The 26,604-nt window shown below is 41.0% G+C and overlaps 1 protein-coding gene across 1 annotated transcript; it reads left to right on the plus strand.

Annotated features, from left to right (window-relative positions):
- On the plus strand, nucleotides 1–25,942 carry LOC115138923 (leucine-rich repeat and fibronectin type-III domain-containing protein 2). The gene is made up of 2 exons (XM_029676103.2): nucleotides 1–1,390; nucleotides 22,790–25,942. Exons 1-2 carry the CDS (start codon nucleotides 15–17, stop codon nucleotides 23,805–23,807), a joined length of 2,394 nt encoding a protein of 797 aa, XP_029531963.1. The 5' UTR covers nucleotides 1–14; the 3' UTR covers nucleotides 23,808–25,942.
- The last annotated feature ends 662 nt before the right edge of the window (nucleotides 25,943–26,604 follow it).

Here is a 26,604-nt window from a genome sequence, read left to right on the forward strand (position 1 = left end):
GCATATGATCTACCATGGACAAAGTGCTCAGCAGCATCCTGCTTTTGGGAACCGCAGTGATGATGGCCCATGCATGCCCCAAGTACTGTGTCTGCCAGAACCTGTCTGAGTCCCTGGGTACCCTCTGCCCATCCAAAGGCTTGCTCTTCGTACCTCTGGACATAGACCGGCGGACCGTAGAGCTCCGCCTGGGCGGCAACTTCATCCTCAAGGTCACACCGCAGGACTTTGCCAACATGACGGGCCTGGTGGACCTCACCTTGTCCCGCAACACCATCAGTGCCATCCTGCCTTTCTCCTTCCTCGACCTGGAGACCCTGCGCTCCCTGCACCTGGACAGCAACCGCCTGACCGAGCTGGGACCGGACGACCTGCGTGGCCTTGTCAACCTACAACACCTCATCCTCAACAACAACCAGCTCAACCGCATCTCCAAGGTGGCTTTTGATGATCTGATGCTGACACTGGAAGACCTGGACCTGTCCTACAACAACTTGCGGGGTGTACCTTGGGAGTCTATCTGCAAGATGGTCAACCTCCACCAGTTGAGTCTTGATCATAACCTCATCTCGCACATCGCAGAGGGGACATTTACGGACCTGGACAAGCTGGCGCGCCTGGACCTCACGTCCAACCGTCTCCAGAAGCTCCCGCCAGACCCCATCTTCACCCGTTCCCAGACTAACTTAATACTGACCACTCCATACGCCCCTCAGCTTTCCCTAAGCTTTGGGGGAAACCCCCTGCATTGCAACTGTGAAGTGCTTTGGCTCCGGAGGCTGGACCGAGAGGACGATATGGAGACCTGCGCTTCCCCTCCCAGTCTAAAGGGACGCTACTTTTGGTCCGTGCGGGAAGAAGAGTTTGTCTGTGAACCGCCCCTGATCACCCAACACACGCACAAGTTGTTAGTCCTGGAGGGCCAAACAGCTAGCCTACGCTGCAAAGCTATCGGCGACCCAATGCCGATCATACACTGGGTCGCCCCAGACGACCGTTTGATTAGCAATTCATCCCGAGCGACCGTGTACGATAACGGCACCCTGGATATTACCATCACCACGTCCAAGGATTACGGCACCTTCACTTGCATCGCAGCCAACGCAGCAGGGGAATCGACTGCCTCTATAGAACTATCCATCATTCAACTGCCACACCTCAGCAATGGTACCAACCACACCGCACAGCCCAAGTCCCGGCTCTCGGACATCACCAGCTCTACCAAGACCAGTAAGGGGGAGTCCAAGCCTCTCCCGGAAAAGGTGGTGTCTGTATCGGAGGTGTCTGCATCCTCTGCTCTGGTCAAGTGGACTGTTAGCAAAACAGCACCCAAGGTCAAGATGTACCAGCTCCAGTACAACTGCTCCGAAGATGAAGTCCTGATTTACAGGTAAATAACACTGTGTGACTTTTTTTTAAATTAAAACTTTTCTGTTAATAGACTTGAGGGTTTGATGAGCCTACTGCTCCTATGTGTTATCCAAAGAGTATTGATAGCATGTTTGCTTTTGATATCCCAATGGAGACAAGAGATTCTTCAGAGAATAACAATACCTACACCTGCAATTAACAAGCACAGACCCAGGCACTTCAACTAAATGTTTTTATCAAAGTGAAACCAGCCACAAAAATAATCCAACTATTTAATTGTTTATTCCTGCAATCCTAACAAATAGGATTTTTCTAAATGTTCTTTCAACTATTTATCTCAATCCCAATGCCCTAGACAATTAGGAATATATATAGCATGGAAATAAATCTGTCATCCAAACATTTTCTAGCTTAAAAAAGTAAGCACTTACTTTAGTGATGGAAGATGTCCAAACAACCACAAATGTTCCCACTACAACAAATTAACAGAAAACACACAGAGACGAATTAGTATAATGATAATTAGCCTGGCAATCCAACACTTTACATTTAGGTTGCCTGTGTTGTCACATTGTAATTACACTAGTAACAACATGTGCAAACCTTAGCAGAATTGCATTAGGAACAGTTACCCCACCCTGTATTTGACTCCATTGCTATAAGAAGGAAAGGGAAAGACATTGGCAGATCTAGACTAGCAGGCCTGGGAATAAACCATATATCTCCCCAACTCCCAAGAGCGTGATGTGGTTAAGAATGCTGAGGGACTGTCCCTGGATATTTACTACCCTTACTTTGTTAATAAAATAATTGTGCAGGAATTGGAAAAGCAGGCCACCGGGCTGTTGCTGAATGCAGTTACAGTAAGTTATGTGTTCGATCGTAAACCTTCGTAAACACATTAAATTGAATACCAATGAACCCCCTTAGCAATACTTTACCTTTTAATGGCCAACGTGCCATAGCCCTTTGAGATTTACCTCTTATGCAAGTCCCGGATTCTGAATTGTTTAATAACCGAGAGTGGACACTATGGAGATCTGCGGTTGCTTATTGGTTTACTGGGGGAATGCGATATTGAAATCATGCTCAGAGTTGTGTTGAGATATTATTCTGCTCAAAGGACTGAATAGAACTCATCACCTCTTAAGAATACAATAATAGGATATGTTTATCTGATTAGCTCACCAGGCACATTCAGTGCTAGTTTTTTCAACATGCTCCTTTACAGTCCAAGAAGTAATTTAATTTCCTCAATATAGCTACAGCTTTTCTTTGTCCAATGAATGTGGCGGACGGGTGACTCAACCTTTTTCCACCCACCCACAGTTTATATGAATCCATTCTTATCCCAGCATTTCTACAAATGTGTTTAAATAGACTGGCGCTGAACATATTGCAGTTCCAAGTTATGAATGCTGTATAGAGTGCTTTCAGAAAGTGTTCATATCCCTTGACTTATTCCATATTTTATTTTGTTACAGCCTAAATTCAAAATGGATTAAATTGTTGTTTTTTTCTCACCCATCTACTCTACCGTTCAAAAGTTTGGGGCCACTTAGAAATGTCCTTGTTTTTGAAAGAAAAGCACATTTTTTGTCCATTCAAATAACATCAAATTGATCAGCAATACAGTGTAGACATTGTTAATGTTGTAAATGACTATTGTAGCTAGAGAATGGCAGATTCTATATGGAATATCTACATAGGCATACAGAGGCCTATTATCAGCACCCATCACTCCTGTGTTCCAATGGCACATTGTGTTAGCTAATCCAAGTTTTTCAATTTAAAAGGCTAATTGATCATTAGTAAATCATTTTTTCGATTATGTTAGCACAGCTGAAAACTGTTGTTCTGCAATAAAACTGGCTTTAGACTAGTTGAGTTTCTGGAGCATCAGCATTTGTGGGTTCGATGACATGCTCAAAATGACCAAAAAACAAAGAACCTTCTTCTGAAACTCGTCAGTCTCTTCTTATTCTGAGAAATGAAGGCTATTCCATGCAAGAAATTGCCAAGAAACTGAAGCTCTCATACAACGCTGTGTACTACTCTCTTCACTGAACAGCTCAAACTGGCTCTAACCAGAACCAGATCTGTGCCTCGACACAATCCTCTCTCGGAGCTCTACGGATAATTCCTTCAACCTCATTGCTTGGTTTTTGCTCTGACATGCTCTGTCAACTATGGGACCTTAGGCCGTCATTGTAAATAAGAATTTGTTCTTAACCGACTTGCCTAGTTTTATATATATATATATATATATATATATATATATATATATATATAGACAGGTTTGTGCCTTTCCAAGTCATGTTCAATCAATTGAATTTACCACAGGTGGACTCCAATCAAGTTGTAGAAACATCTCAAGGATAATCAATGGAAACAGGATGCAACTGAGCACAATTCTGAGTCTCATAGCAATGGGTTTGAATACTTATGTAAATTAGGTATCTGTTTTTAACGTTTTATACATTTGCAAACATTTCTAAAAACCTGTTTTCGCTTTGTGATTATGGGGTATTTTGTGGAGATGGACGAGGAAAACATGTGATGTTATCCATTTTAGAATAAAGCTGTAACGTAACAAAATGTGGAAAAGGTCAACGGGTTTGAATACTTTCTGAATGCACTGTATATACAAGAGTCAATGTACATGGGTACGGGTTAGTCAAGGTAATTGAGGTAATATGTACATGTAGGTAAGGGTAAGTGACTATGCAGAGATAATAAACAGAGATGAGCAGCAGCGTACAGTTGAAGTTGGAAGTTTACATACACCTTAACCAAGTACAATTAAACTCAGTTTTTCACAATTCCTGACATTTAATCAGAGTAAAAATTCCCTGTCTTAGGTCAGTTAGGATCACCACTTTATTTTAAATATGTAAAATGTCAGAATAATAGCAGAGACAATAATTTATTTCAGCTTTTATTTCTTTCATCACATTCCCAGTGGGTCAGAGGTTTACATATACTCAATTAGTATTTGGTAGCATTGCCTTTAAATTGTTTAAACTCAGGTCAAACATTTCGGGTAGCCTTCCACAAGCTTCCCACAATAAGTTGGGAGAATTTTGGCCCATTCCTCACGACAGAGCTGGTGTTTATACTTGCGTACTATTGTTTGTACAGATGAACGTGGTACCATCAGGCGTTTTTTTTTCTGGGGTCTTGGCTAATTTCTTTTGATTTTCCCATGATGTCAAGCAAAGAGCCACTGAGTTTGAAGGTAGGCCTTGAATTAAGTCCACAGGTACACCTCCAATTGACTCAAATGATGTCAATTAGCCTATCAGAAGCTTCTACAGCCATGACATCATTTTCTGGAACTTTCCAAGCTGTTTAACTTCTTGCGTCGAGCAATCCCGTATCCGGGAGTGTAATCATAGCCTCCAGCTCATTACCATAACGCAACGTTAACTATTCATGAAAATCGCAAATGAAATGAAAGAAATATATTCACTCACAAGCTTAGCCTTTTGTTAACAACACTGTCATCTCAGATTTTCAAAATATGCTTTTTAACCATAGCTACACAAGCATTTGTGTAAGAGTATTGATAGCTAGCATAGCATTAAGCCTAGCATTCAGCAGGCAACATTTTCACAAAAACAAGAAAAGCATTAAAATAAAATCATTTACCTTTGAAGAACTTCTGATGTTTTCAATGAGGAGACTCTCAGTTAGATAGCAAATGTTCATTTTTTCCCAAAATATTATTTGTGTAGGAGAAATCGCTCCGTTTTGTTCATCACGTTTGGCTAAGAAAAAAAATGAAAATTCAGTCATTACAACGCCAAACTTTTTTCCAAATTAACTCCATAATATCGACAGAAACATGGCAATCGTTGTTTAGAATCAATCCTCAAGGGGTTTTTCACATATCTATTCGATGATAAATCATTCGTGGCAGTTGGGTTTCTCCTCGGAAGCAAATGGAAAAATACAAGCAGCTGGAGATTACACAATAATTTCGACAGAGGACACCAAGCGGGCACCTGGTAAATGTAGTCTCTTATGGTCAATCTTCCAATGATATGCCTACAAATACGTCACAATGCTGCAGACACCTTGGGGAAATGACAGAAAGTGTAGGCTCATTCCTGGCGCATTCACAGCCATATAAGGAGACATTGGAACATAGTGCCTTCAAAATCTGGGGCATTTCCTGTTTGAAATTTCATCTTGGTTTCGCCTGTAGCATCAGTTCTGTAGCACTCACAGATAATATCTTTGCAGTTTTGGAAACGTCAGTGTTTTCTTTCCAAAGCTTTCAATTATATGCTTTGTCAAGCATCTTTTCGTGACAAAATATCTTGTTTAAAACGGGAACGTTTTTTTATCCAAAAATTCAAAGAGCGCCCCCTATATCGAAGAGGTACAGTCAACTTAGTGTATGTAAACATCTGACCCACTGGAATTGTGATACAGTGAATTATAAGTGAAATAATCTGTCTGTAAACAATTGTTGGAAAATTACTTGTGTCATGCACAAAGTAGATGTCCTAACTGACTTGCCAAACTATAGTTTGTTAACAAGAAATATGTGGAGTGGTTGAAAAACGAGTTTTAATGACTTCAACTATATGTGAAGAGCGTTGTTAGATTCTGGGTGAAACTTGGAACAATGTTATATTCAGAAGCATAGTATAAAGGAGTGTCAGAGACTGTTTTTTTTAAATCAGACGTTCATGTTTATCTGTCGGAAACAAATGGCTTTGGAATGTGTTGGTTTGATGGGAGGAAGTCGCAGGATTGCTATAGGGGAAGTGGATTGACATCTGTGGATTAGGCGAAGGAGGGGTTGAGGTCAGGTCAGATCCCCTGAAGGGATAAATTATGGTTTAGTACCCTATTACCCTTTTCCTGTCGAACCATAAGATGTAAGGATTGGAGAGAAGGAGGAGTACCTAATTTGGAGGATATATGTATACTTGTGGTGGTGGAAACATGTTTTTGTCTGGGTGCAGCTGTATCGACCCTTTGGGAAGAATTAAACTTGGCTAACCTCACTAGGGTCTGTGGGATGCTAGCGACCCACCTGGCCAACATCCAGTGAAATTGCAGAGCGCCAAATTCAAAAACAGAAATTCTCATTATAAAAATTCATGAAACATACAAGTGTTATACATCGGTTTAAAGATGAACTTCTTGTTAATCCAACCACAGTGTCAGATTTCAAAAGCCTTTAAAAAAGGCGAAAGCATACCATGCGATTATCTGAGAACCGTGCCCAGCGGACAAATCATTACAAACAGTTACCAGCCAAGTAGAGGAGAAACAAAAGTCAAAATAGAGATATAATTAATCACTTACCTCTGATGATCTTCATCTGGTTGCATTCACAAGACTCCCATTTGTTCGATAAATTCCCTCTTTATATCCAAAAACCTCAGTTTTGGTAAGTAATCCACAGGCTCAAATGCAGTCACAACAGGTAGAAGAAAAATCCAAATAGTATCCGCAAAGTTTGTAGAAACATGTAAAACGATGTTTAAAATCAATCCTCAGGTTGTTTTTAGCCTAAATAATCAATAATATTTCAACCTGACAATAACGTCATCAATAATAAAAGGTAAACAAGAAAGGCGCGCATGAAAAACCTCTGGGACACTGTAGTGTCCACTCATTCAGAGTGGTCTTTACAGAATACAAGCCTGAAACAATATCTAAAGACTGTTGATATCTAGTGGAAGCCATAGGAAGTGCAATTTGAGTCCTAAGTCAATGGATACTGTAATGACATTCAATAGAAAACTACAACCATAAAAAAATCCCACTTCCTGGATGGATTCTTCTAAGGTTTCTGCCTGCCAAATCAGTTCTGTTATACTCACAGACATTATTTTAACAGTTTTAGAAACTGCATATCCTAGCTTCTGGGCCTGAGTAGCAGGCAGTATCTTTGGGCATGCTTTTCATCCAGAGGTGAAAATAGTGCCCCCTACCCTAGTGAAGTTAAGCTTCTCTAGTGTCCGTTGAGTTATTTACTCTGAAAATAATAACCAAACAGTGTGGAGGAATGTGAATGTATGTTTGTGTGTGTGTGTGTGGGGGGGGGGGGGGGGGTCGTATGTGTGAGCGTTTGGTTGAGTCCAGTGAGTGTACATCGAGCGAGTTATATAAAGAAAGTTATATAAATAATAATTCAATAAGGGGGTCAATGTAAATAGTCAGGGTAGCCATTTGATTAACTGTTCAGCAGTCTTATGACTTGAGGGTATTGGTTGTTTGGAGCCTTTTGGTTCTAGACTTGCCTCTCCGGTACCACTTTCCATTCAGTGCCAATGGGAACAGTCTATGACTTGGGTGTCTGGAGTCTTTGACAATTGTTTGGGACCCTCTGACACTGCCTGGTATAGAAGTCCTGGATGGAAGGAAAGATCGGCCCCAGTGATGTGCTGGGCCGTACGCACTACCCTCTGTAGCGCCTTATGGTTGGATGCTGAGCATATCAAATAAAATGTTATTGGTCACATACACATGATTAGCAGAGTGTAGTGAAATGCTTGTGCTTCTAGCTCCGACAGTGCAGTAATATCTAACAAGTAATAACAAATTACACAACATACAGTGCCTTGCAAAAGTATTCACCCCTTTGGTGTTTTTACTATTTTCTTTCATTACAACCTGTAATTTAAATGTATTTTTATTTGGAATTCATGTAATGGACATACACAAAATAGTCCAAATTGGTGAAGTGAAATGAAAATAATAAAAATAAAAAAAAAAAATTTTTAAAAGGTGGTGCGTGCATATCTATTCACCCCCTTTGCTATGAAGCCCCTAAATAAGATCTGGTGCAACCAATTACCTTCAGAAGTCAAATAAAACTCACCTGTGTGCAATCGAAGTGTCACATGATCTGTCACATGATCTCAGTATATATACACCTGTTCTGAAAGGCCCCAAAGTCTGCAACAACACTAAGCAAGGGTCACCACCAAGCTCGCGGCACAATGAAGACCAAGGAGCTCTCCAAACAGATCAGGTACACATTTGTAGAGAAGTACAGATCAGGGTTGGGTTATAAAAAAATATCAGAATCTTTGAACATCCCACGGAGCACCATTTTATCCTTTATTAAAAAATGGAAAGAATATGACGCCAAGAGAGGACCACCCACCAAAACTCACAAACCAGGCAAGGAGGGCATTAATCAGAGAGTCAACAAAGAGAGCAAAGATAACCCTGAAGGAGCTGCAAAACGCCACAGCGGAGATTGGAGTATCTGTCCATAGGATCACTTTAAGTTGTACACTCCACAGAGCTGGGCTTTAAAAAATAAGCAAACAAGTTTGGTATTCACGAAAAGGCATGTGGGAGACTCCCCAAACATATGGAAGAAGGTACTCTGGTGAGATGAGACTAAAATGTTGCTTTTTGGCAATCAAGGAATACACTATGTCTGGCTCAAACCCAACATCTCTCATCACCCTGAGAATACCATCCCCACAGTGAAGCATGGTGGTGGCAGCATCATGCTGTGGGGATGTTAATAACCTCTTAGAGCTACCCCCTACTTTTTTTCCATTTCTGCCTGAAGACATACTCAAATCTAATTGCCTGTAGCTCTGGCCCAGAAGCAAGCATATGCATATTCGTGGTACCATTTGAAAGGAAACACTCTGAAGTTTGTGTAAATGTGAATTGAATGTAGGAGAATGAAAAAAAACATCAATTTTTTTTTTTTTTTTTAAATGAACAAGATAAAACAAACATTCAGTTAGGATGATGGGTACAATTTCAGTGAAAAATATAAGAGGGCAACAGTACTTGTGCAACGTTTCAGAATGATAACATTCAAAATGAGTGTGCTACATGACATTTATCATGAGGTCAACCAGGTGTCCCACACAAGTAGCCCAAATGTATCCAAGGTATACATTTTGAAACAAATAACTATATACAAAATGCCAAAATGGTATTCTAACACACACCCCCAAAATGTTGAAAAAAATATGAAGAAAAAAAGACAAAATAACATGGGTAACTATTTACACACTTTCAATATTTGGAAGACCCTCAGTCGTCTATCAAATAAAATGTATTTATATAGCCCTTCGTACATCAGCTAATATCTCAAAGTGCTGTACAGAAACCCAGCCTAAAACCCCAAACAGCAAGCAATGCCGGTGTAGAAGCACGGTGGCTAGGAAAAACTCACTAGAAAGGCCAAAACCTAGGAAGCAACCTAGAGAGGAACCAGGCTATGAGGAGTGGCCAGTCCTCTTCTGGCTGTGCCGGGTGGAGATTATAACAGAACATGGCCGAGATTTTCAAACGTTCAAAGATGACCAGCAGGATGCAACAGGACAGCACCTCAAGAGTAAATAGGAACAGTTTAGGGTTCCATAGCCGCAGGCAGAACAGTTGAAACTGGAACAGCAGCAAGGCAAGGTGGACTGGGGACAGCAAAGAGTCATCATGTCAGGTAGTCCTGACGCATGGTCCTAGGGCTCAGGCCCTCCGAGAAAGAAAAAGGGAGAATTAGAGAGAAACAGTTACCAGGACATTGGATAAATTCACACAGGACATTGGATAAGACAGAAGAAGTATTCCAGATACAGTATAACAAACTGACCCTAGCCCCCCGACACAAACTACTGCAGCATAAATACTGGAGGCTGAGACAGGAGGTGTCAGGAGACACTGTGGCCCCATCCGATGAGACCCCCGGACAGGGTTAAACAGGAAGGATATAACCCCACTCACTTTGCCAAACTCTACACAACATTGTGCACGCCCATTTTTTTCAGTTTTTGATTTGTTAAAAAAGTTTGAAATATCCAATAAATGTCGTTCCACTTCATGATTGTGTCCCACTTGTTGTTGATTCTTCACAAAAAAATACAGTTTTATATCTTTATGTTTGAAGCCTGAAATGTGGCAAAAGGTCGCAAAGTTCAAGGGGGCCGAATACTTTCGCAAGGCACTGTATATAGAGTACAGGGAACATAAGGTTGAATATATTATTATAGACCTGCTAAATCTACTGTCTCTATTATATTATGACAGACCAGCTGTATCTACAGTCTCCATTTCACTTTGGCCATTGTTGTGGGCCTGCCCTCCCCTCAACAGCCTCAAATAGGCTATTTCATGTGGGTTGGGGTGGGGCGGCAGACACACGCATCTCACATTTCATTACATTACATTTTTATATATTGCTTCTGAAATTTAAAAAAATCACATAATATTTTATATTATTAATTTCAAACAAGGGCATTAGCATGAGAAGAACTTACCAGTCCAAAATTATGTCCTCTCCGTTCAAAAAATATTCCTCCACTTGGGAATCGCTAAATGAATCGTCCTACAACAATCTTTGTCTCACTTTCCGATCAATTTATTCTAAAATTGTGTGTACATCTGTATATCTAGACTTAGATTTAGCTTTCCCTGACTTAGTCGCCATACTAATTGATATATAAACAGCTGAACCTGCGCGTTTACCAAAACAAGGCTGTGTGTAATATGCGTCTCTTTACGCCAGAGTTTAATACATGGGTTGGTCTTCCAACACATAAACATTACATATTGCCGTTTAACACATCTCATTAGCTATCTACCCAGCTAGATTTCAAGACGATCAGTGGTCATTGGGTTAAAATACAGTCAATCAACGAAACAGCGGTGTTATCATTGGTGCACAATGATATCATTACTTGTTGTCTTCAAATCGGTTTCTTTCAGTCAATACAATACGTCCAGCAAAATGACCCGAAAATCCCAGTGGCTAGATGTGCCAAGCTTATAGAGACATACCCCAAGAGACTTGCTGCAAAAGGTGGCTCTACAAAGTATTGACTTTGGGGGGTGAATAGTTATACACGCTCAAGTTTTTTTTTTGTCTTATTTCTTGCTTGTTTTACCCCAAAAAATACTTTGTATCTTCTAAGTGGTAGGCATGTTGTGTAAATCAAATGATACAAACCCCCCCAAAAACTATTTGAAATTCAGGTTAAAAGGAAAAAATAGGAAAAATGTCAAGGGGAGTGAATACTTCTGCATGCAAATGTGTTCCCAATACACACAAATCTGAGTAGGAATGAATTAAGACTATATACATATGGACGTGTGATGTCAGAGCGGAACGGACTAAGATAAAGTAGAATGATATAGAATAACGTATATACATATGAGATGAGTAATGCAAGATATGTAAACATCATTAAGTGAATGAGATACCTTAGGAATAGTATAGAATACAGGATATACATATGAGAGGAGTAATGTCAGATATGTAAATCTTATTAAAGTGACTAGTATTCCATTCCTTAAAGTGGCCCTTGATTTCTTGTCAATGCCTATAGGCAGCAGCCTCTAATGTGCTAATGATGGCTGTTTATAAGTCTGATGGCCATAAGATAGAAGCTGTTTTTCGGTCTCTCAGGTCCAGCTTTGATGCACCTGTACTGACCTCCCCTTCTGGATGATAGGCATTTTCTCGGGTGGTTAATGTCCTTGACGATCTTTTTGGCCTTCCTGTGACATCGGGGGATGTAAGTGTCCTAGAGAGCGAGTAGTTTGCCCCCGGTAATGCATTGGGGAAACCGCACGATTCTTGCGGTTGCGGGCAGTGCAGTTGCCGTACTACGCGGTGATTCAGCACGATGCTTTCAATAGTGCAACTGTAAAAGTTTGAAGGTTTTATGTGACAAGCAACATTTCTTTAGCCTCCTGGGGTTGAAGAGGGGCTATTGCGCCTTCTTCACCACACTGTCTGTGTGGGTGGCCCATTTCAGTTTGTCAGTGATGTGTACGCCAAGGAACTTTCCACCTTCTCCACTGCGGTCCCGTTGATGTAGATAGGGGGGTGAACCCACTGGGAATGTGATGAAAGAAATAAAAGCTGAAATAAATCATTCTCTTCTTTTATTCTGACATTTCACATTCTTCAAATAAAGTTGTGATCCTAACTGACTTAAGACAGGGAATTCTTACTAGAATTAAATGTCAGGAATTGTGCAAAATCTGAGTTTAAACTCTTGCGACGAGCAATCCCGTATCCGGGAGCATAATCATAGCCTCAAACGCATTATCATAATGCAGCGGACATAAATACCCCTAGAAACCTTTCCTATTCATGAAAATCGCAAATGAATTAAATATATTCAAACACAAGCTTAGCCTTTTGTTAACAACACTGTCATCTCAGATTTTCAAAATATGCGTTACAGCCAACGCTAGACAAGCATTTGTGTAAGTTTATCATGGCATAATGCTATGCTAGCTCTGCTGGCAGCAGGCAACATTTTCACGAAAATAAGAAACGCAACCAAATTAAATCATTTATCTTTGAAGAACTTCGGATGCTTTCACTCAGGAGACTCCCAGTTAGATAGCAAATGTTCCTTTTTCTTTTTTTTGTAGGTGAAATTGCTCCCTTTTCTTCATCATGCTTGGCTGAGAAATCGTCCGTAAAATGCTACAACTATAACAACAAACTTTTTTCAAAATTTGCTCCATAATATCGACAGAAACACGGCAAACGTTGTTTAGGATCCATCCTCAAGGTGTGTTTAACATATATATTCGATAATATATCCGTCGAGGCAATTGGTTTCTCATAAGTAGCGATTGGAAAAATGGCTGCGGGAGACACCGTGTGACCACATGCTATATATGGTCCCTTACAGCCATTCTTCAATGGCAATGCCTAAAAAGACGTCACAATGCTGTAGACACCTTGTGGAAAACGCCATATAAGGAGTCATTGGCATGAGGCAGTTTCAAAAAATGCGGCACATCCTGGTTGGATTTTTATCTGGGTTTCGCCTGTAACATCAGTTCTGTGGCACTCACAGACAATATCTTTGCAGTTTTGGAAACATCAGAGTGTTTTCTTTCCAAAGCTGTCAATCATATGCATAGTCGAGCATGTTTTCGTGACAAAATATCTTGTTTAAAACGGGAACGTTTTTCATCCAACATTTTTAGTAGCACCCCCTAATGCATAACTGGTTAAATGTATTTGGCTGAGATGTATGTAAACTTCCGACTTCTACTGTATATGCTTGCTTTAAGACAAGTAATACTGAAACACTGCACGCGAGCATCTGTCTCCATAGCCAATGTGAGTAAGACCTTTAAACAGGTCAACATTCACAAGGCCGCTGGGTCAGACGGATTACGAGGACGTGTACTCCGAGCATGCGCTGACTAACTGGCAAGTGTCTTCACTAACATTTTCAACCTCTCCCTATCTAAGTCTGTAATACCAACATAGTTCCTGTGCCCAAGAACCCTAAGGGAACCTGCCTAAATGACTACTGACCCGTAGCACTCATGTCTATAGCCATGAAGTGCTTTGAAAGGCTGGTCATGGCCCACATCAACACCATTATCCCAGAAACCCTAGACCCACTCCAATTTGCATACTGCCCCAACAGATCCACAGATGATGCAATCTCTATTGCACTACACACTGCCCTTTCCCACCTGGACAAAAGGAACACCTGTTTAAGAATTCTATTCATTGACTACAGCTCAGTGTTCAACACCATAGTGCCCTCAAATCTCATCACTAAGCACTCTGCAACTGGATCCTGATGGTAAGGGTAAGTAACAACACCTCCGCCACGCTAATCCTCAGCACGGGGGCACCTCAGTGGTGCGTGCTCAGTCCTCTCCTGTACTCCCTGTTCACTCATGACTGCATGGCCAGACACGACTCCAACACCATCATTAAGTTTGCCGTTGACACAACAGTGATCACTGACAAATATGAGACAGCCTATAGGGAGGAGGTCAGAGACCTGACCGTGTGGTGCCAGGACAACAACCTCTCCCTCAATGTGATCAAGACAAAGGAGATGATTGTGGACTACAGGAAAAGGAGGACTGAGCACACCCCATTCTTATCGATGGGGCTACAGTGGAGCAGGTTGAGAACTTCAAGTTCCTTGGTGTCCACATCACCAACCAACTCTCATGGTCCAAGTACACCAAGACAGTTGTGAAGAGGGCACCACAAAACCTATTCCCCCTCAAAGTTATACAGCTGCACCATTGAGAGCATGTTAACTGGTTGCATAACTTCCTGATATGGCAACTGCTCGGCCTCCGACTGCAAGGCACTACAGAGAGTAGTGCATACGTCCCAGCCATCCAGGACCTCTATACCAGGTGGTGTCAGAGGATGGTTCTAAAAATTGTGAAAGACTCCAGCCAACCAAGTCATAGACTGGTCTTTCTGCTACCGCACGGCAATCAGTACCGGAGCGCCAATTCTAGGCCCAAAAGGCTTCTCAACAGCTTCTAGCCCTAAGCCATACGACTGCTGAACAGCTAATCAAATGGCTACCCAGACTATTTGCATTGCCCCCCCCCCCTGTTACGCTGCTGCTATTCTCTGTTTACTCTTTATGCATAGTCACTTTAATTCTACCTACATGTACATATTACCTCGTACCTATTGTAGCTGGGGATTTTAACAAAGCAAATTTGAGGGAAACTCTACCGGATCTGATCACGACTCCATTTTGCTCCTCCCTCCCTATAGGCAGATACTCAAACAGGAAGTACCCATGCTAAGGACCTTTCAACGCTGGTCTGACCCATCGGAAACTACGCTTCAAGATTGTTTTGATCACACACTGGGATATGTTATGGGTAGCCTCTGAAAATAACATTAAAACCTACCCTAACCAAAAATGTGGAAAGATGGCAGCATTCACGCAAAACTGAAAGCGCGAACAACTGCATTTAACCATGGAAAGGTGACTGGGAATATGGCCGAATAGAAACAGTGTAGTTATTCTCTCCGTAAGGCAAAACATCAGTATAGAGACAAAGTGGAGTCGCAATTCAACGGCTCAGAAACGAGACGTATATGGCAGGATCTACAGACAATCAGACTACAAAGGGAAAACCAGCCATGTCGCGGACACCGACGTCTTACTTCCGGACAAGCTAAACACCTTCCTCACCCACTTTGAGGATTGCCACTAACGTGGCTCGCTCCCAAGGACTCTGGGCTCTCCTTCTCTGTGGCCGATGTGAGTAAGACATGCAGGGTTCTCCAGAGGTTGGTGCGGTCTGCCCAACGCAACACCAGGGGAAAACTACCTGCCCTCTAGTACACCTAAAGCAACCGATGTCACAGAAGGGGCAACAAGATCATCAAGGACAACAAACATCCGAGCAACTGCCTGTTCACCCCGCTTTCATCCAGAAGGCAAGGTCAGTACAGGTTCATCAAAGCTGGGACCGAGAGACTGAAAAACAGCTTCTATCTCAAGGCCATCAGACTGTTAAATAGCTATCACTAGGCGGCTTCCACACGGTTACGTAACTCTGCATCTTAGAGGCTGCTGCCCCATATACACAGACTGAAATCACTGGTCACTCTGATAATGTTTACACATTTTTGCTTTACTCATCTCATATGTATATACTGTATTTTAGTCTATGCCACTCCGACATTGTTCATCTTAATATTTATATATTATATAATTTTATATTCCATTCTTTTACTTTTAGGTTGTGTGTGTTGTTGTGAATTGTTAGCTATTACTTTAGTGTTGGAGCTAGAAACACAAGCAGACACCAAGAAATAACTGTCACGGGCGTCCTCCTCTTCATTTGAAGAGGATAGGCGAGAAGGATCGGAGGACCAAAATGCGGCGTGGTATGTGTTCATGATGAATATTTAATAAGAGAAAGCACTGAACACTGAATACAAACTATACAAAAACAATAAACGACCGTGAAGCAATAAATGAGACCTGTGCTGACACAAGCAACTAAGATAGACAATCACCCACAAACAAACAGTGAAACCCAGGCTACCTAAGTATGATTCTCAGTCAGAGACAACTAATGACACCTGCCTCTGATTGAGAACCATACTAGGCCGAAACATACAAATCCCCAAATCATAGAAAAACAAACATAGACTGCCAACTCCAACTCACGCCCTGACCATACTAAATAATGACAAAAACAACATAAATAAAGGTCAGAACGTGACAATGACATCTGCTAAACATGTGTATGTGAGAAATACAATTTGACTTGATTACATACATTTGATACTTCATTAGTTTGCGGCGTGTAGAAAGAATGCTTTGTGAAAACTGGCCAACATTCAACTCTTACGAACTTTTGTGGAACTTTACAGGAAATTAAAAATGATATGTGTTAAAATGTTTGACTACATCCATAAAACAACCCATCCTTTGATATTGAGCAGGGCCCCTTGGAAAATGACCTCTGTCACCTGAAAAAACATCCCAGTAGTCTCGGAATGGAGTCTTAGTTAAGTGACATTTCTAGAGGGTTCAATTTCTCTCAGAATATCCAAAGTGCTGTGTTAACCCAAGGTAGCACATGATTAAACATTTGATCAGTGTGTTGTATGTTGAAAGCCCCTCGTATAGATTTTACGAGGCAACGTGCTGTCCTCCCCATTATGGAAAAGGAAATTAAGAATGAATAATGAAGTACACCACCAGTAGTGCCGAGTAAAAACGCCAGTCTTCTGATGTGGAGGTAAACTCTCTGCACTATATGATCAAAGCTATTAATTTATGTACAGTCACAGCAGGGAAGTATTGAAGTTATTGATGATTGGGGTCTTAGAAAAATGACAAATAATAACAATGTTTGATTATTAAAGCTGCTTCAACACATTGAGTATGTGTTTTCTCTCTCTCGTGTAAAGATGGACCTTTTTTCTGCTACGTTATAATATTTGATTGGATTTATTTAGTCTAGTAGCTCAAAGCTCTTTGCATAGTAAGGGAGAAGTCACTTCATTCACGACCAATGTGTAGCACCCACCTGGGTGAACCAAAGGTATGATTAGGTGGCCATGATGGAACGAAGCCAGGTTGGGAATACAGCAAGGACAACACTACTGTTACGATAAGTGCCATGGGATCCTAAATGATCGCAGAGAGTCAGGAAATCCGTTTAACACTAGCAAGCTGTGATGTTAAATTTCCATGCACTTCTGTGCCATTGGTGAATATTCAAATCAAATATTAGTTGTGCTTGCTTTGTGTTCCTTTAGTCATGATTGCCATTCCATGAACACACAGATCCTCCTAGCTAACTAATGCAATGAGGTTGAAATAATCAATAATCAATAAACACATAAAATTGAGGGATTTCAAAGTACTCCAACCTACTGTACACAGAGCAATACTGATAGACTGTAAGACTTCAATATGGATATTGGGTAATGAAGGTCATCATATACTGTAGATACACTACATGACCAAAAGTATTGTACATGGACACCTGCTCGTCGAACATCTCATTCCAAAATCATGGTTATTATTATGAAGTTGGTCCCCCCTTTGCTGCTATCCTCTTAGAGCCCCCTCTCCCGGATCCGGGATCGTGGCTACGGCTCAAGCACATTAGCATAACGCACAATGCGAAAAAATATTCCAAAAATATTTAACCTCCACACATTAACAAGTAAAATAGCTCAAATGAAATATAAACAAGTTGTTTATCTACCCAGCAAGTCAGATTTCTAAAATGTTTTACGGCGAAAACATAGCACATATTTATATTAGATCACCACCGAAACAAAAGGCAAGCGGCGGCCATTTTGTCCCAGAAAAAATAAAATTTAAAAGTAGGATTAAAAAATAAATAATTCACTAACCTTTTGAAAATCTTCATCAGATGACAGTAATATTACATGTTACACAGTACATTTAATTTTTTTTCAATAATATGCTATATAATATCCATAAATCTCGGTTGACAACATTTTTAAAAAAACATGCTACTCAAATGTCAGGAGAAATGATGATAGCCCCGACAGATAACGTCAGATAACAAGCAATAAACATGACTAAATATACATGTTCTACATATATTTACAAAGATACACTTCTTCTTAATGCAACCGCTGTATTACATTTATTTTTAACGTTACAGACATCGTTCACTTTGGCTATACTAGGAGTCGGCGCTCAGATATTAGCAGTACGTTTGGAGTCCACAGAAACCCAAAATAACCACCTAAATATTCCCTTACCTTTGATGTTCTTCCATCAGAAGACGTAGAAGGAGTCATACTTACCCAATACATCGTTTGGTTTCACGTTGTGTGTCCCTGTATTAGCATATGCTAACAGCTTCAGCTGAAATGCATCAAAAATGACTTCTGGTCCAGCACTCTGCGCATTAAAACTTACAATTTACATATTATATGTCGATTAAAATGGTCAAACGATGTGCAAAATCGAGCTTTATGATGTTTTTATCATGTAGAACAAAGGACAGTGCTAACAGACAAACCGGCTTCAAATGCTGCATGTTGGAAAAAGACGTACTCCAAATCGGCCGCGCGCAATAGAGTGCCCGGTTTTGAGAGGGACACGCGGAATTTCGCGCGCCAAAGGTGCAGGGCTCGTGCGATTCTCACAGTGAACGCGCCATTTGAAAGCAGACATCGCGCTGAACTGATAGAGACTGTTCCTGGATCCGTAGCTGCCTGGGAAGGGTGTTGGCGATGACGTCAAAGTAGACCCAACTTTTCCATTGTTGACAGAGTGTTTGGGAGAATGGCTCTCCTGAGAGTTCTGCTTTACATACAGACATAATTTAAACGGTTTTAGAAACTTTAGAGTGTTTTCTATTCAATAATAATTTTTATATGCATATATTAGCAATTATGGGTAAAAATATTTTCAGTTTACTATGGGTTCGCACTTTCTCCAACAGGGGCAGTATAGAGCGAGAGTTCTAAGAGGATAACAGCCTCCACTCTTCTAGGAAGGCTTTCCACTAGATGTTGGAACATTGTTGAGGGGACTTGCTTCCATTCAGCAACAAGCGCATTAGTGAGGTCGGACACTGATGTTGGGAGATTAGGCTTGGCTCGCAGTCGGAGTTCCAATTCATCCCAAAGGTGTTCAATGGGGGTAAGGTCAGGGACCTATGCAGGCCAGTCAAGTTCTCCCACACCGATCTCGACAAACCATTGCTGTATGGACGTCGCTTTGTGCACAGGGGCATTGTCATGCTGAAACAGAAAAGGGGCTTCCCCATACTGTTGCCACAAAGTTGAAACCACAGAATTGGATAGAAAGTCATCGTATGCTGTAGCACTAAGATTTCCCTTCACTGGAACTAAGAGGCCTAGCCCAAACCATGAAAAAAAGCCCCAGACCATTATTCCTCCTCCACCAAACCTTACAGTTGGCACTATGCATTTGGGCAGCCGCCAAACCCAGATTCCTCCGTCAGACTGCCAGATGGTGAAACTAGATTCATCACTCCAGAGAACGCATTTCCACTACTCCAGATTCCAATGACGGCGAGCTTTACAACACTCCAGCCGATGTTTGGCTTTGCCCATATGATCTTAGGCTTTTGTGCGGCTGCTCGGCCATGAAAAACAATTTTATGAAGCTCCCGACGAACAGTTCTTGTGCTGACGTTGTTTCCAGAGGCAGTTTGGAACTCGGTGAGATTACAGAGGACAGACCATTTTTTAACCCTATGCGCTTCAGCACTCAACGGTCCCGTTCTGTGAGCCTGTGTAGCCTACCATTTCGGGCTGAGCCGTTGTTGATCCTAGATGTTTCCACCTCGCAATAAAAGCACTTACAGTTGACCGGGGCAGCTCTAGCAGGGCAGATATTTGACGAACTGACTAGTTGGAAAGGTGGCATCCTATGACGGTGCAACATTGGAAGTCACTGAGCTCTTCAGTCAGGTAAGGGAAGACCCCCATGAAATGGACAAAATTGAATGGCAGCTTATTGGCATTGGGTGAACCATATACACAATCGCAAATAGCACTCCAATTTATGACAGTTCATCAAAACCATATTGCAACTGGAACATTACAAATGCCAAGTGAAATAAACCAAAAATCTTATAGGTGGTGATTGCGCTCCATCGTCGATTTTATATGGGAAATGGTCACATTGTCAGGTCCCAAGGGTGAATAAAAAATAAAAAAAATGGTCAATTATATATATATAGTAACCATATGGACAAACATTTGTCTTATTTTATTGAGTTTGTCCATAAGGCCTATGTTTTGTCCATTTTGTCATATATGATCATAGAAACCCAAAAGTCAGTGAACCATGTCCAAATGGCATATACACTGACCAAATGATATATACCACTGTGTTAAGCCCTGAATCAACATAGAATGTCTATTTGTCATGTTTGATCATAAGAAATAAGAATTTCTCTTTGATGTTGATTCACCATGCCCATTTCGTAATGGGAAGTCCTTATGGACACAGTCAACTTGTAGAAGAGCATGTTCACACTGACAATATAGCATATGTGTAATGGACACTGTCCAATTGCTCGTTAGTGTTCATTTCAGCCTGTCCATTTGGTGATGTTAAATCCCCCGTTAAATACATTGGAAAGGTACAATTGTACACTGTCCATTTGCAATGTCTTACAATAGATATTTACCATCACAAATTTGACATGCTCTAATGTACTACAGAAATGTCCAATTGACTGGCTCGTTGAATTCGGGATGGCCGAGCAGTGATAGTGGTTCCTCTTCATCACTCGTTGGTGTTGATTTCAGCCTGTCCATTTGGTGATGGTAAATCCCTCATTAACCATCATCAAACAGACGTTGTATGATTTCTCTTAAATTACGATAGATAAATGGCTGGTTCTATTTTTTCTCACACCGTAGGTTTATGTACTTTAACGTGAAGTGGCCAAATTAGCGCTGTATTACCGTTTTTGACCTTTAATCCCAGAAAATGTGCATAACTCAAAGAGCGTTGAGGCCTCAAAGCAATCTTGTTTGGCCAAACCTGTGAGTTTCGTCTTTTTTTATGAGAAATGACCATGTCCATTTGGTGATGTTTTGTCCATTTGCCATAAGCAGCCAGTCGCCATCTGGTGGAATTTTCCGGTACAACAGAAAAATGTCACAAAAAAATGTATAATGCGGAAACCAAATGTCCTAGAGACTTTATTTGATGACTTCCCGGAAGACCGGGCCCTTGGAGACAACCTGAGGCCATCGGCCTATTTTAATAACACCGTCAGATGTCTAGTAAGGGACCGCAAGTTCAAAACCCCCGAGCTGACAAGGTACAAATCTGTCGTTCTGCCCCTGAACAGGCAGTTAACCCACTGTTCCTAGGCCGTCATTGAAAATAAGAATTTGTTCTTAACTGACTTGCCTAGTTAAATATAGGTAAAAAAATAAAATAATAATAAGATTCTCTGGTCTGATGAAACCAAGATTGAACTCTTTGGCCTGAATGCCAAGTGTCCAACCTGACAGAGCTTGCAAGAACTCCCCAAATATAGGTGTGCCAAGCTTGTAGCGTCATACCCAATAAAACTCAAGGCTGTAATTGCTGCCAAAGGTGCTGCAACAAGGTACTGAGTAATGCTTATGTTAATGGGATATTTAAGCTTTTTATTTCTAATACATTTGCAAAAATGTTTATGCTTTGTCATAAAAAATAAATACAAATGTAATTATAATACGGCTGTAACGTAACAAAATTTGGAATAAACCAGGGGGTCTGAATACTTTCCGAATGCGCTGGATACAATTAGACACAATTACCATCCAGAAAGAGATTTCATCTGGAACAATTGGAGCCACTAGCTTGCCTTTGGCTTTGATACACATTTAGCAAGTCTCGCATAATTACGGGGAAGGTTTGGGAGACAACCATGGATCAGTGACCATGGATTGGAACATGTGTTGCTAGACAGTTGCTGCTTGTATGAGTGTTTTTCCGTATGCAATGCAATGCAGGTGTATTGTAGGTTAGTCGGTTGCTTTTAGTACGACTGCATTTTTCCGTCTGCAATACCCTACAGATATACTGTAGATACAAATGGCTTGTTTGTGAGGAGGTGCGAGTTGATGAATTGCCTGCTGTAATTACAATGGTTTATTCAGCCACCATGTTTCATTACCGATTTCCACACTAGCGTTACATGGTCTTGTCCTTTGGGCGTTAGTACAAGGTCAAACCAAATAAAGATTGCTCCACCACGGCTTTCAATCTCTCCCTAACCTTTGTGATTTAATTAGGAGAGGGAAGTTTATTGATATTGTCAGACACATTTGAATATCAACATGGCTTTATATATTTTCAGCAAGAGCAAGTTAGACTCAATTGTAAAACAAAGCACAAGGACCATTCAATAGTCCACTTTAAAAAGTATGGGCCTTTGCATTTTTAATCACTCAGTGTGAGTAATATTTCTAAATGACTATGTGCATTTAAATAGCTACTTTGCCTCATTTTGACTCTTAAATTGATCTATCGCGTTTCAGTAGAATGACTAATTGATATTTACTACTCAAAAGTGCTTTAGCCTCTTCTTGAACTCCCCTTGCAGTGGGACAAATTATTAACGCTAAATTATGCTAATCTAACTCTTCACTCTTGTTTCTGTTTTTGTCTTTCCTATATAGGATGATTCCCGTGGCCAGCAAAACCTTTTTAGTCACCAACCTGGTCCAAAACATGCAGTACGACCTATGTGTCCTGGCTATCTGGGACGACACCGCCACCACCCTAACTGCCACCAACATAGTGGGCTGTGTGCAGTTCATCACCCGTGACAACTACCCGCAGTGCCAGTCCCTCCAAAGCCAGTTCCTGGGCGGCACTATGATCCTGGTGATAGGTGGCATCATCGTGGTCACGCTCCTCATCTTCATCATCATCCTCATGGTTCGGTACAAAGTGTGCAGCAGCCCCCATTCCAGTAAGCTGCCAGTGGTTAGCAACACGTACTCCCAGACCAACAGTGGGAGTACGCAGGTCAAACCTCAGATCACAACCACAGTGGTGGTAATGCGGGATGAGATGGTGGAATTCAAATGTGGCTCGCTCCAGAGCAGCCTCTCCTCGTCTTCATCTGACTCGTTGGACAGTCGCAAAACTAGAGGCAGATTAGGAAACGAGGACCAGTACAGTCTTCGAGACATCGAGTTCAGCACACTCCCCAGCACCAGTAATTGGAGGAGGCACAGGGGGCAATCATCATCCAAGGCTAGGCCCAACTTGGACAACCTTTTAGGGGCTTTTGCCTCACTGGAGCTCCGGAGCTCGGCTACGACTAGGGACCAAGGGGCATCTTGTTCCTCCACCACCACCTCCAGTGCATTGGTGGCTGTGACCATGGCCCCTCCATCTGACAAGGAACCCTTGCTGGGCCGAGCCGAGTCCACCACCATGCTGGGGCGTTTTCTAGGCCTGCCCCAGGAAGGGAAGCCCAAGAGGAGCCACTCATTCGACTACGGCCACGTGGGTAGCAGCAGTGGCGCACAGAGCCTCAGCAACTACCCTCGTCACATCAGCAACATCTGGACTAAGAGGAGCCTGTCGGTAAACGGGATGCTACTGCAGTACGACGACAGCGAAGACGGTGAGGCCGAAGAGGTGCCATTCGAGAGCTCAGAGTGGGTGATGGAGAGCACTGTTTGAGCACGGGTTTATGTCGGATTATGAGGTCAAAGGTCAAAAGAGAAACAGACTTTACAGAAAAAAACAAAGGACCGAAGAATTATTTGGAATAATACCTCTGGGTCATCCACAGCGCTGTACTGCATGAAGTTCATCCATGTGAATACTATTTATTGTTCTTCTGTCCATGTAATTCTACCGAAACAAACACCCAAGTTGGTTGTTCCTAAGACCGTACAAATCAATCGACAGGGTTGGCCACACTCTCAATTCGCTGGTAGGGAAGACTGTCCTTAACCGCATTTGAAAACATGTATGCATTACGGAATAAAGCCCCTATGGAATTGTGTAGATACAGCATACAGTATATGGAATAATGCCCGAACTCTGGGAATTAATGTGGGAGTATCTTTGAGAAACAGGGGAAATAAAGCAGAGGAATTCAAAGTGGATATCCCGTGTCTTTATCTTTCGAGCTCTTTGCCAAGGGGATTTTCCTGAGACTGGCAAAGTAGATGTGCATCACAATGCTTTAGACCAGGGCTCTCCAACCCTGTTCCTGGAGAGATACCCTCTGTTGGTTTTCAATCCCACCCCATTTGTAACTAACCTGATTCAGTTTATCAACTAGCTAATTATTAATAAGGTGCACTAGATTAGGGGTGGATTGAAAACCTACAGGACGGTAGCTCTCCGGGAACAGCATTGGAGAGCCCTGCTTGAGACTCTCAGCATGAAAATGGGACTTCTTCAGTAGAAGCAATGGGAGAGCAAATGTGTAACAAAATGAATAATTTTTCATGTTTCCTTTTGTTGTTTATATAATTTGTACTATTTATTTTAGAGGTCACCATTGAGAGTTCCACTTTATGAATAAAGAAACAAAACAATATAAATGATAGTCAATCAAGAATAATATACTATATCGTTACCCAGTCCCCTCAGAAAGACAATATTTCATAACAGCCTAGTTTCTATTTTGGCACAAACATAGAGGAAATCTTAGATATACACTATCTGAAAACCCTGGTCATTTATTTCAAAACATCAATGGTTGGTTCATTAGGGGAGTTGTGACAATAACATATGTAGAGGTTGACTTTCAAACAGTTTACATATTCTACCTCAGGTTCTAAATTATATGAAATACATAGTCTGAATAAAGTGGATTATTTCAGAAATAGCATATCATATGAAAATAATCTTCCTTATGTCAATTTTCCGGGGAATTACTCAATACAATTATCAATCAAAATCCCTTTTGGTGTATCGGCCATTGATATGTGTTGCCCCAGGATGATACACGAGCCATGTGTTACACAGTAGAGACTTATTGAGAACCCTCAACAATTTAAATGAATGTCATCATGCTGCTATAATCCAATACAAAAGGGAAAGAGAACGATATTCATCAACAAATGTATAAATAATTATACAGTGTCTGTCTGAACACACAGAACCATGTTGGTTTGTTTAAGTTAAAATATCAAACGTCTGAATTTATTGTATTAATTTGGAGTTTGGTTTATTTTCTCATTTCATCCTCTAATATTAGTCTATTGTCTCCACGCTACAGTAACAGACTGTGACCGGATATGTATGAAGTTGCATAGGAACGTGATGAATTATAAAATGAGTTTCTATCTTGAACTACTGCCTATGTGATCAAATCATAATGATGATTCCTCTCGGATCGTGTGCAGATTCTGATGCCTTTTAATGTTCTCTTTGACTCTCTGCTGCATTACAATATAGTTTTTTTTTCATATATTCTTTTTTGTTACTTCTCTTGGTGTATACTGTTCCATATATTGACATTTTTTGTACAATAACTATGGGTGAGATTGTAAAAGGGAAACTGTGCAGTAGTGCTTTTATTTTGTGGTTCAGTAAAAGTGAGAAGGTGCTTTACTGTGGTTTATAACATGGAATGTGTTTAGTTGGCGCAATGGAAGGTGACGCTGTATAACGGAGCAAATAGAAATCTGGAATAAACCTGTGTCTGTTATAGATATTACAATTCTACATTCAATTCTGCGCGGTCACCTTCCATTTTGCTAATCAACAACAACCCTATAAGTGTGTACATGACGTGAGAAAGTCATGATTCTGACCTGAGGTTGTAAAAAAATTATAATAATAATATGTGTTTAAACATTTTTGCTACTAAAGATAAAATATGAAGAATTCCTAATAACCAAATGGTGTATATTCTTGTGTTTGCATTGCATCCGGTACAGTTTGAGAGTTGTTTTTCCCTCACAAGTTTCATCGAGTCATGCAATGACTTTCCTGGAGCTACATTATATTGTGCCTAAACAATTAACATGGTAAGACAATTTGCTAACATAGCTCTCAATGCTTTAGGCTGGACAACAAACTGCCAGTTATGTTAGTTGTGAAGGCTAGCAATTTAGCCACAGGGAAATTGTTTGTAAGCAAACATTGTGGAGTGTTCAGTGCTATAACCGTGACAAGTGAACATTTTTGTGCGCAAGAGATTGTAGCAATTGCTAAATTGAAATGTAGGAAATAATTAATGCATTGCAGATACAGCAGACAACTCCGGTCTATGATTATTGTTGCCCTTATTACATTGGTAACTTATTACAGTACAGTGTGCAACTAAACATTCATCTTCACTGCTAACTAGCAACACTGGCCACTTCAACAAACGTGTCACATAATGGAATATATTATCACTGGATAGATTTAATCAGGAATTTAATCAGGAATTAATTTTAATCATATCTCCAACAACCATCTCATATCCAAATATGTGCAACATACACTGAGTGTGCCAAACATTAGGAACACC

The sequence above is a fragment of the Oncorhynchus nerka genome, linkage group LG12 (assembly GCF_034236695.1).
Source record: "Oncorhynchus nerka isolate Pitt River linkage group LG12, Oner_Uvic_2.0, whole genome shotgun sequence".
NCBI lineage: Eukaryota > Metazoa > Chordata > Actinopteri > Salmoniformes > Salmonidae > Oncorhynchus > Oncorhynchus nerka.

What these genes read in the sequence shown, in the direction of transcription:
- LOC115138923 (XM_029676103.2), top strand. Translation starts at nt 15, where the DNA reads ATGGACAAAGTGCTCAGCAGCATCCTGCTTTTGGGAACCGCAGTGATG. An exon ending in GATGAAGTCCTGATTTACAG is followed by an intron (nt 1,391 to 22,789) that starts GTAAATAACACT and finishes TTTCCTATATAG; the next exon opens with GATGATTCCCGTGGCCAGCA.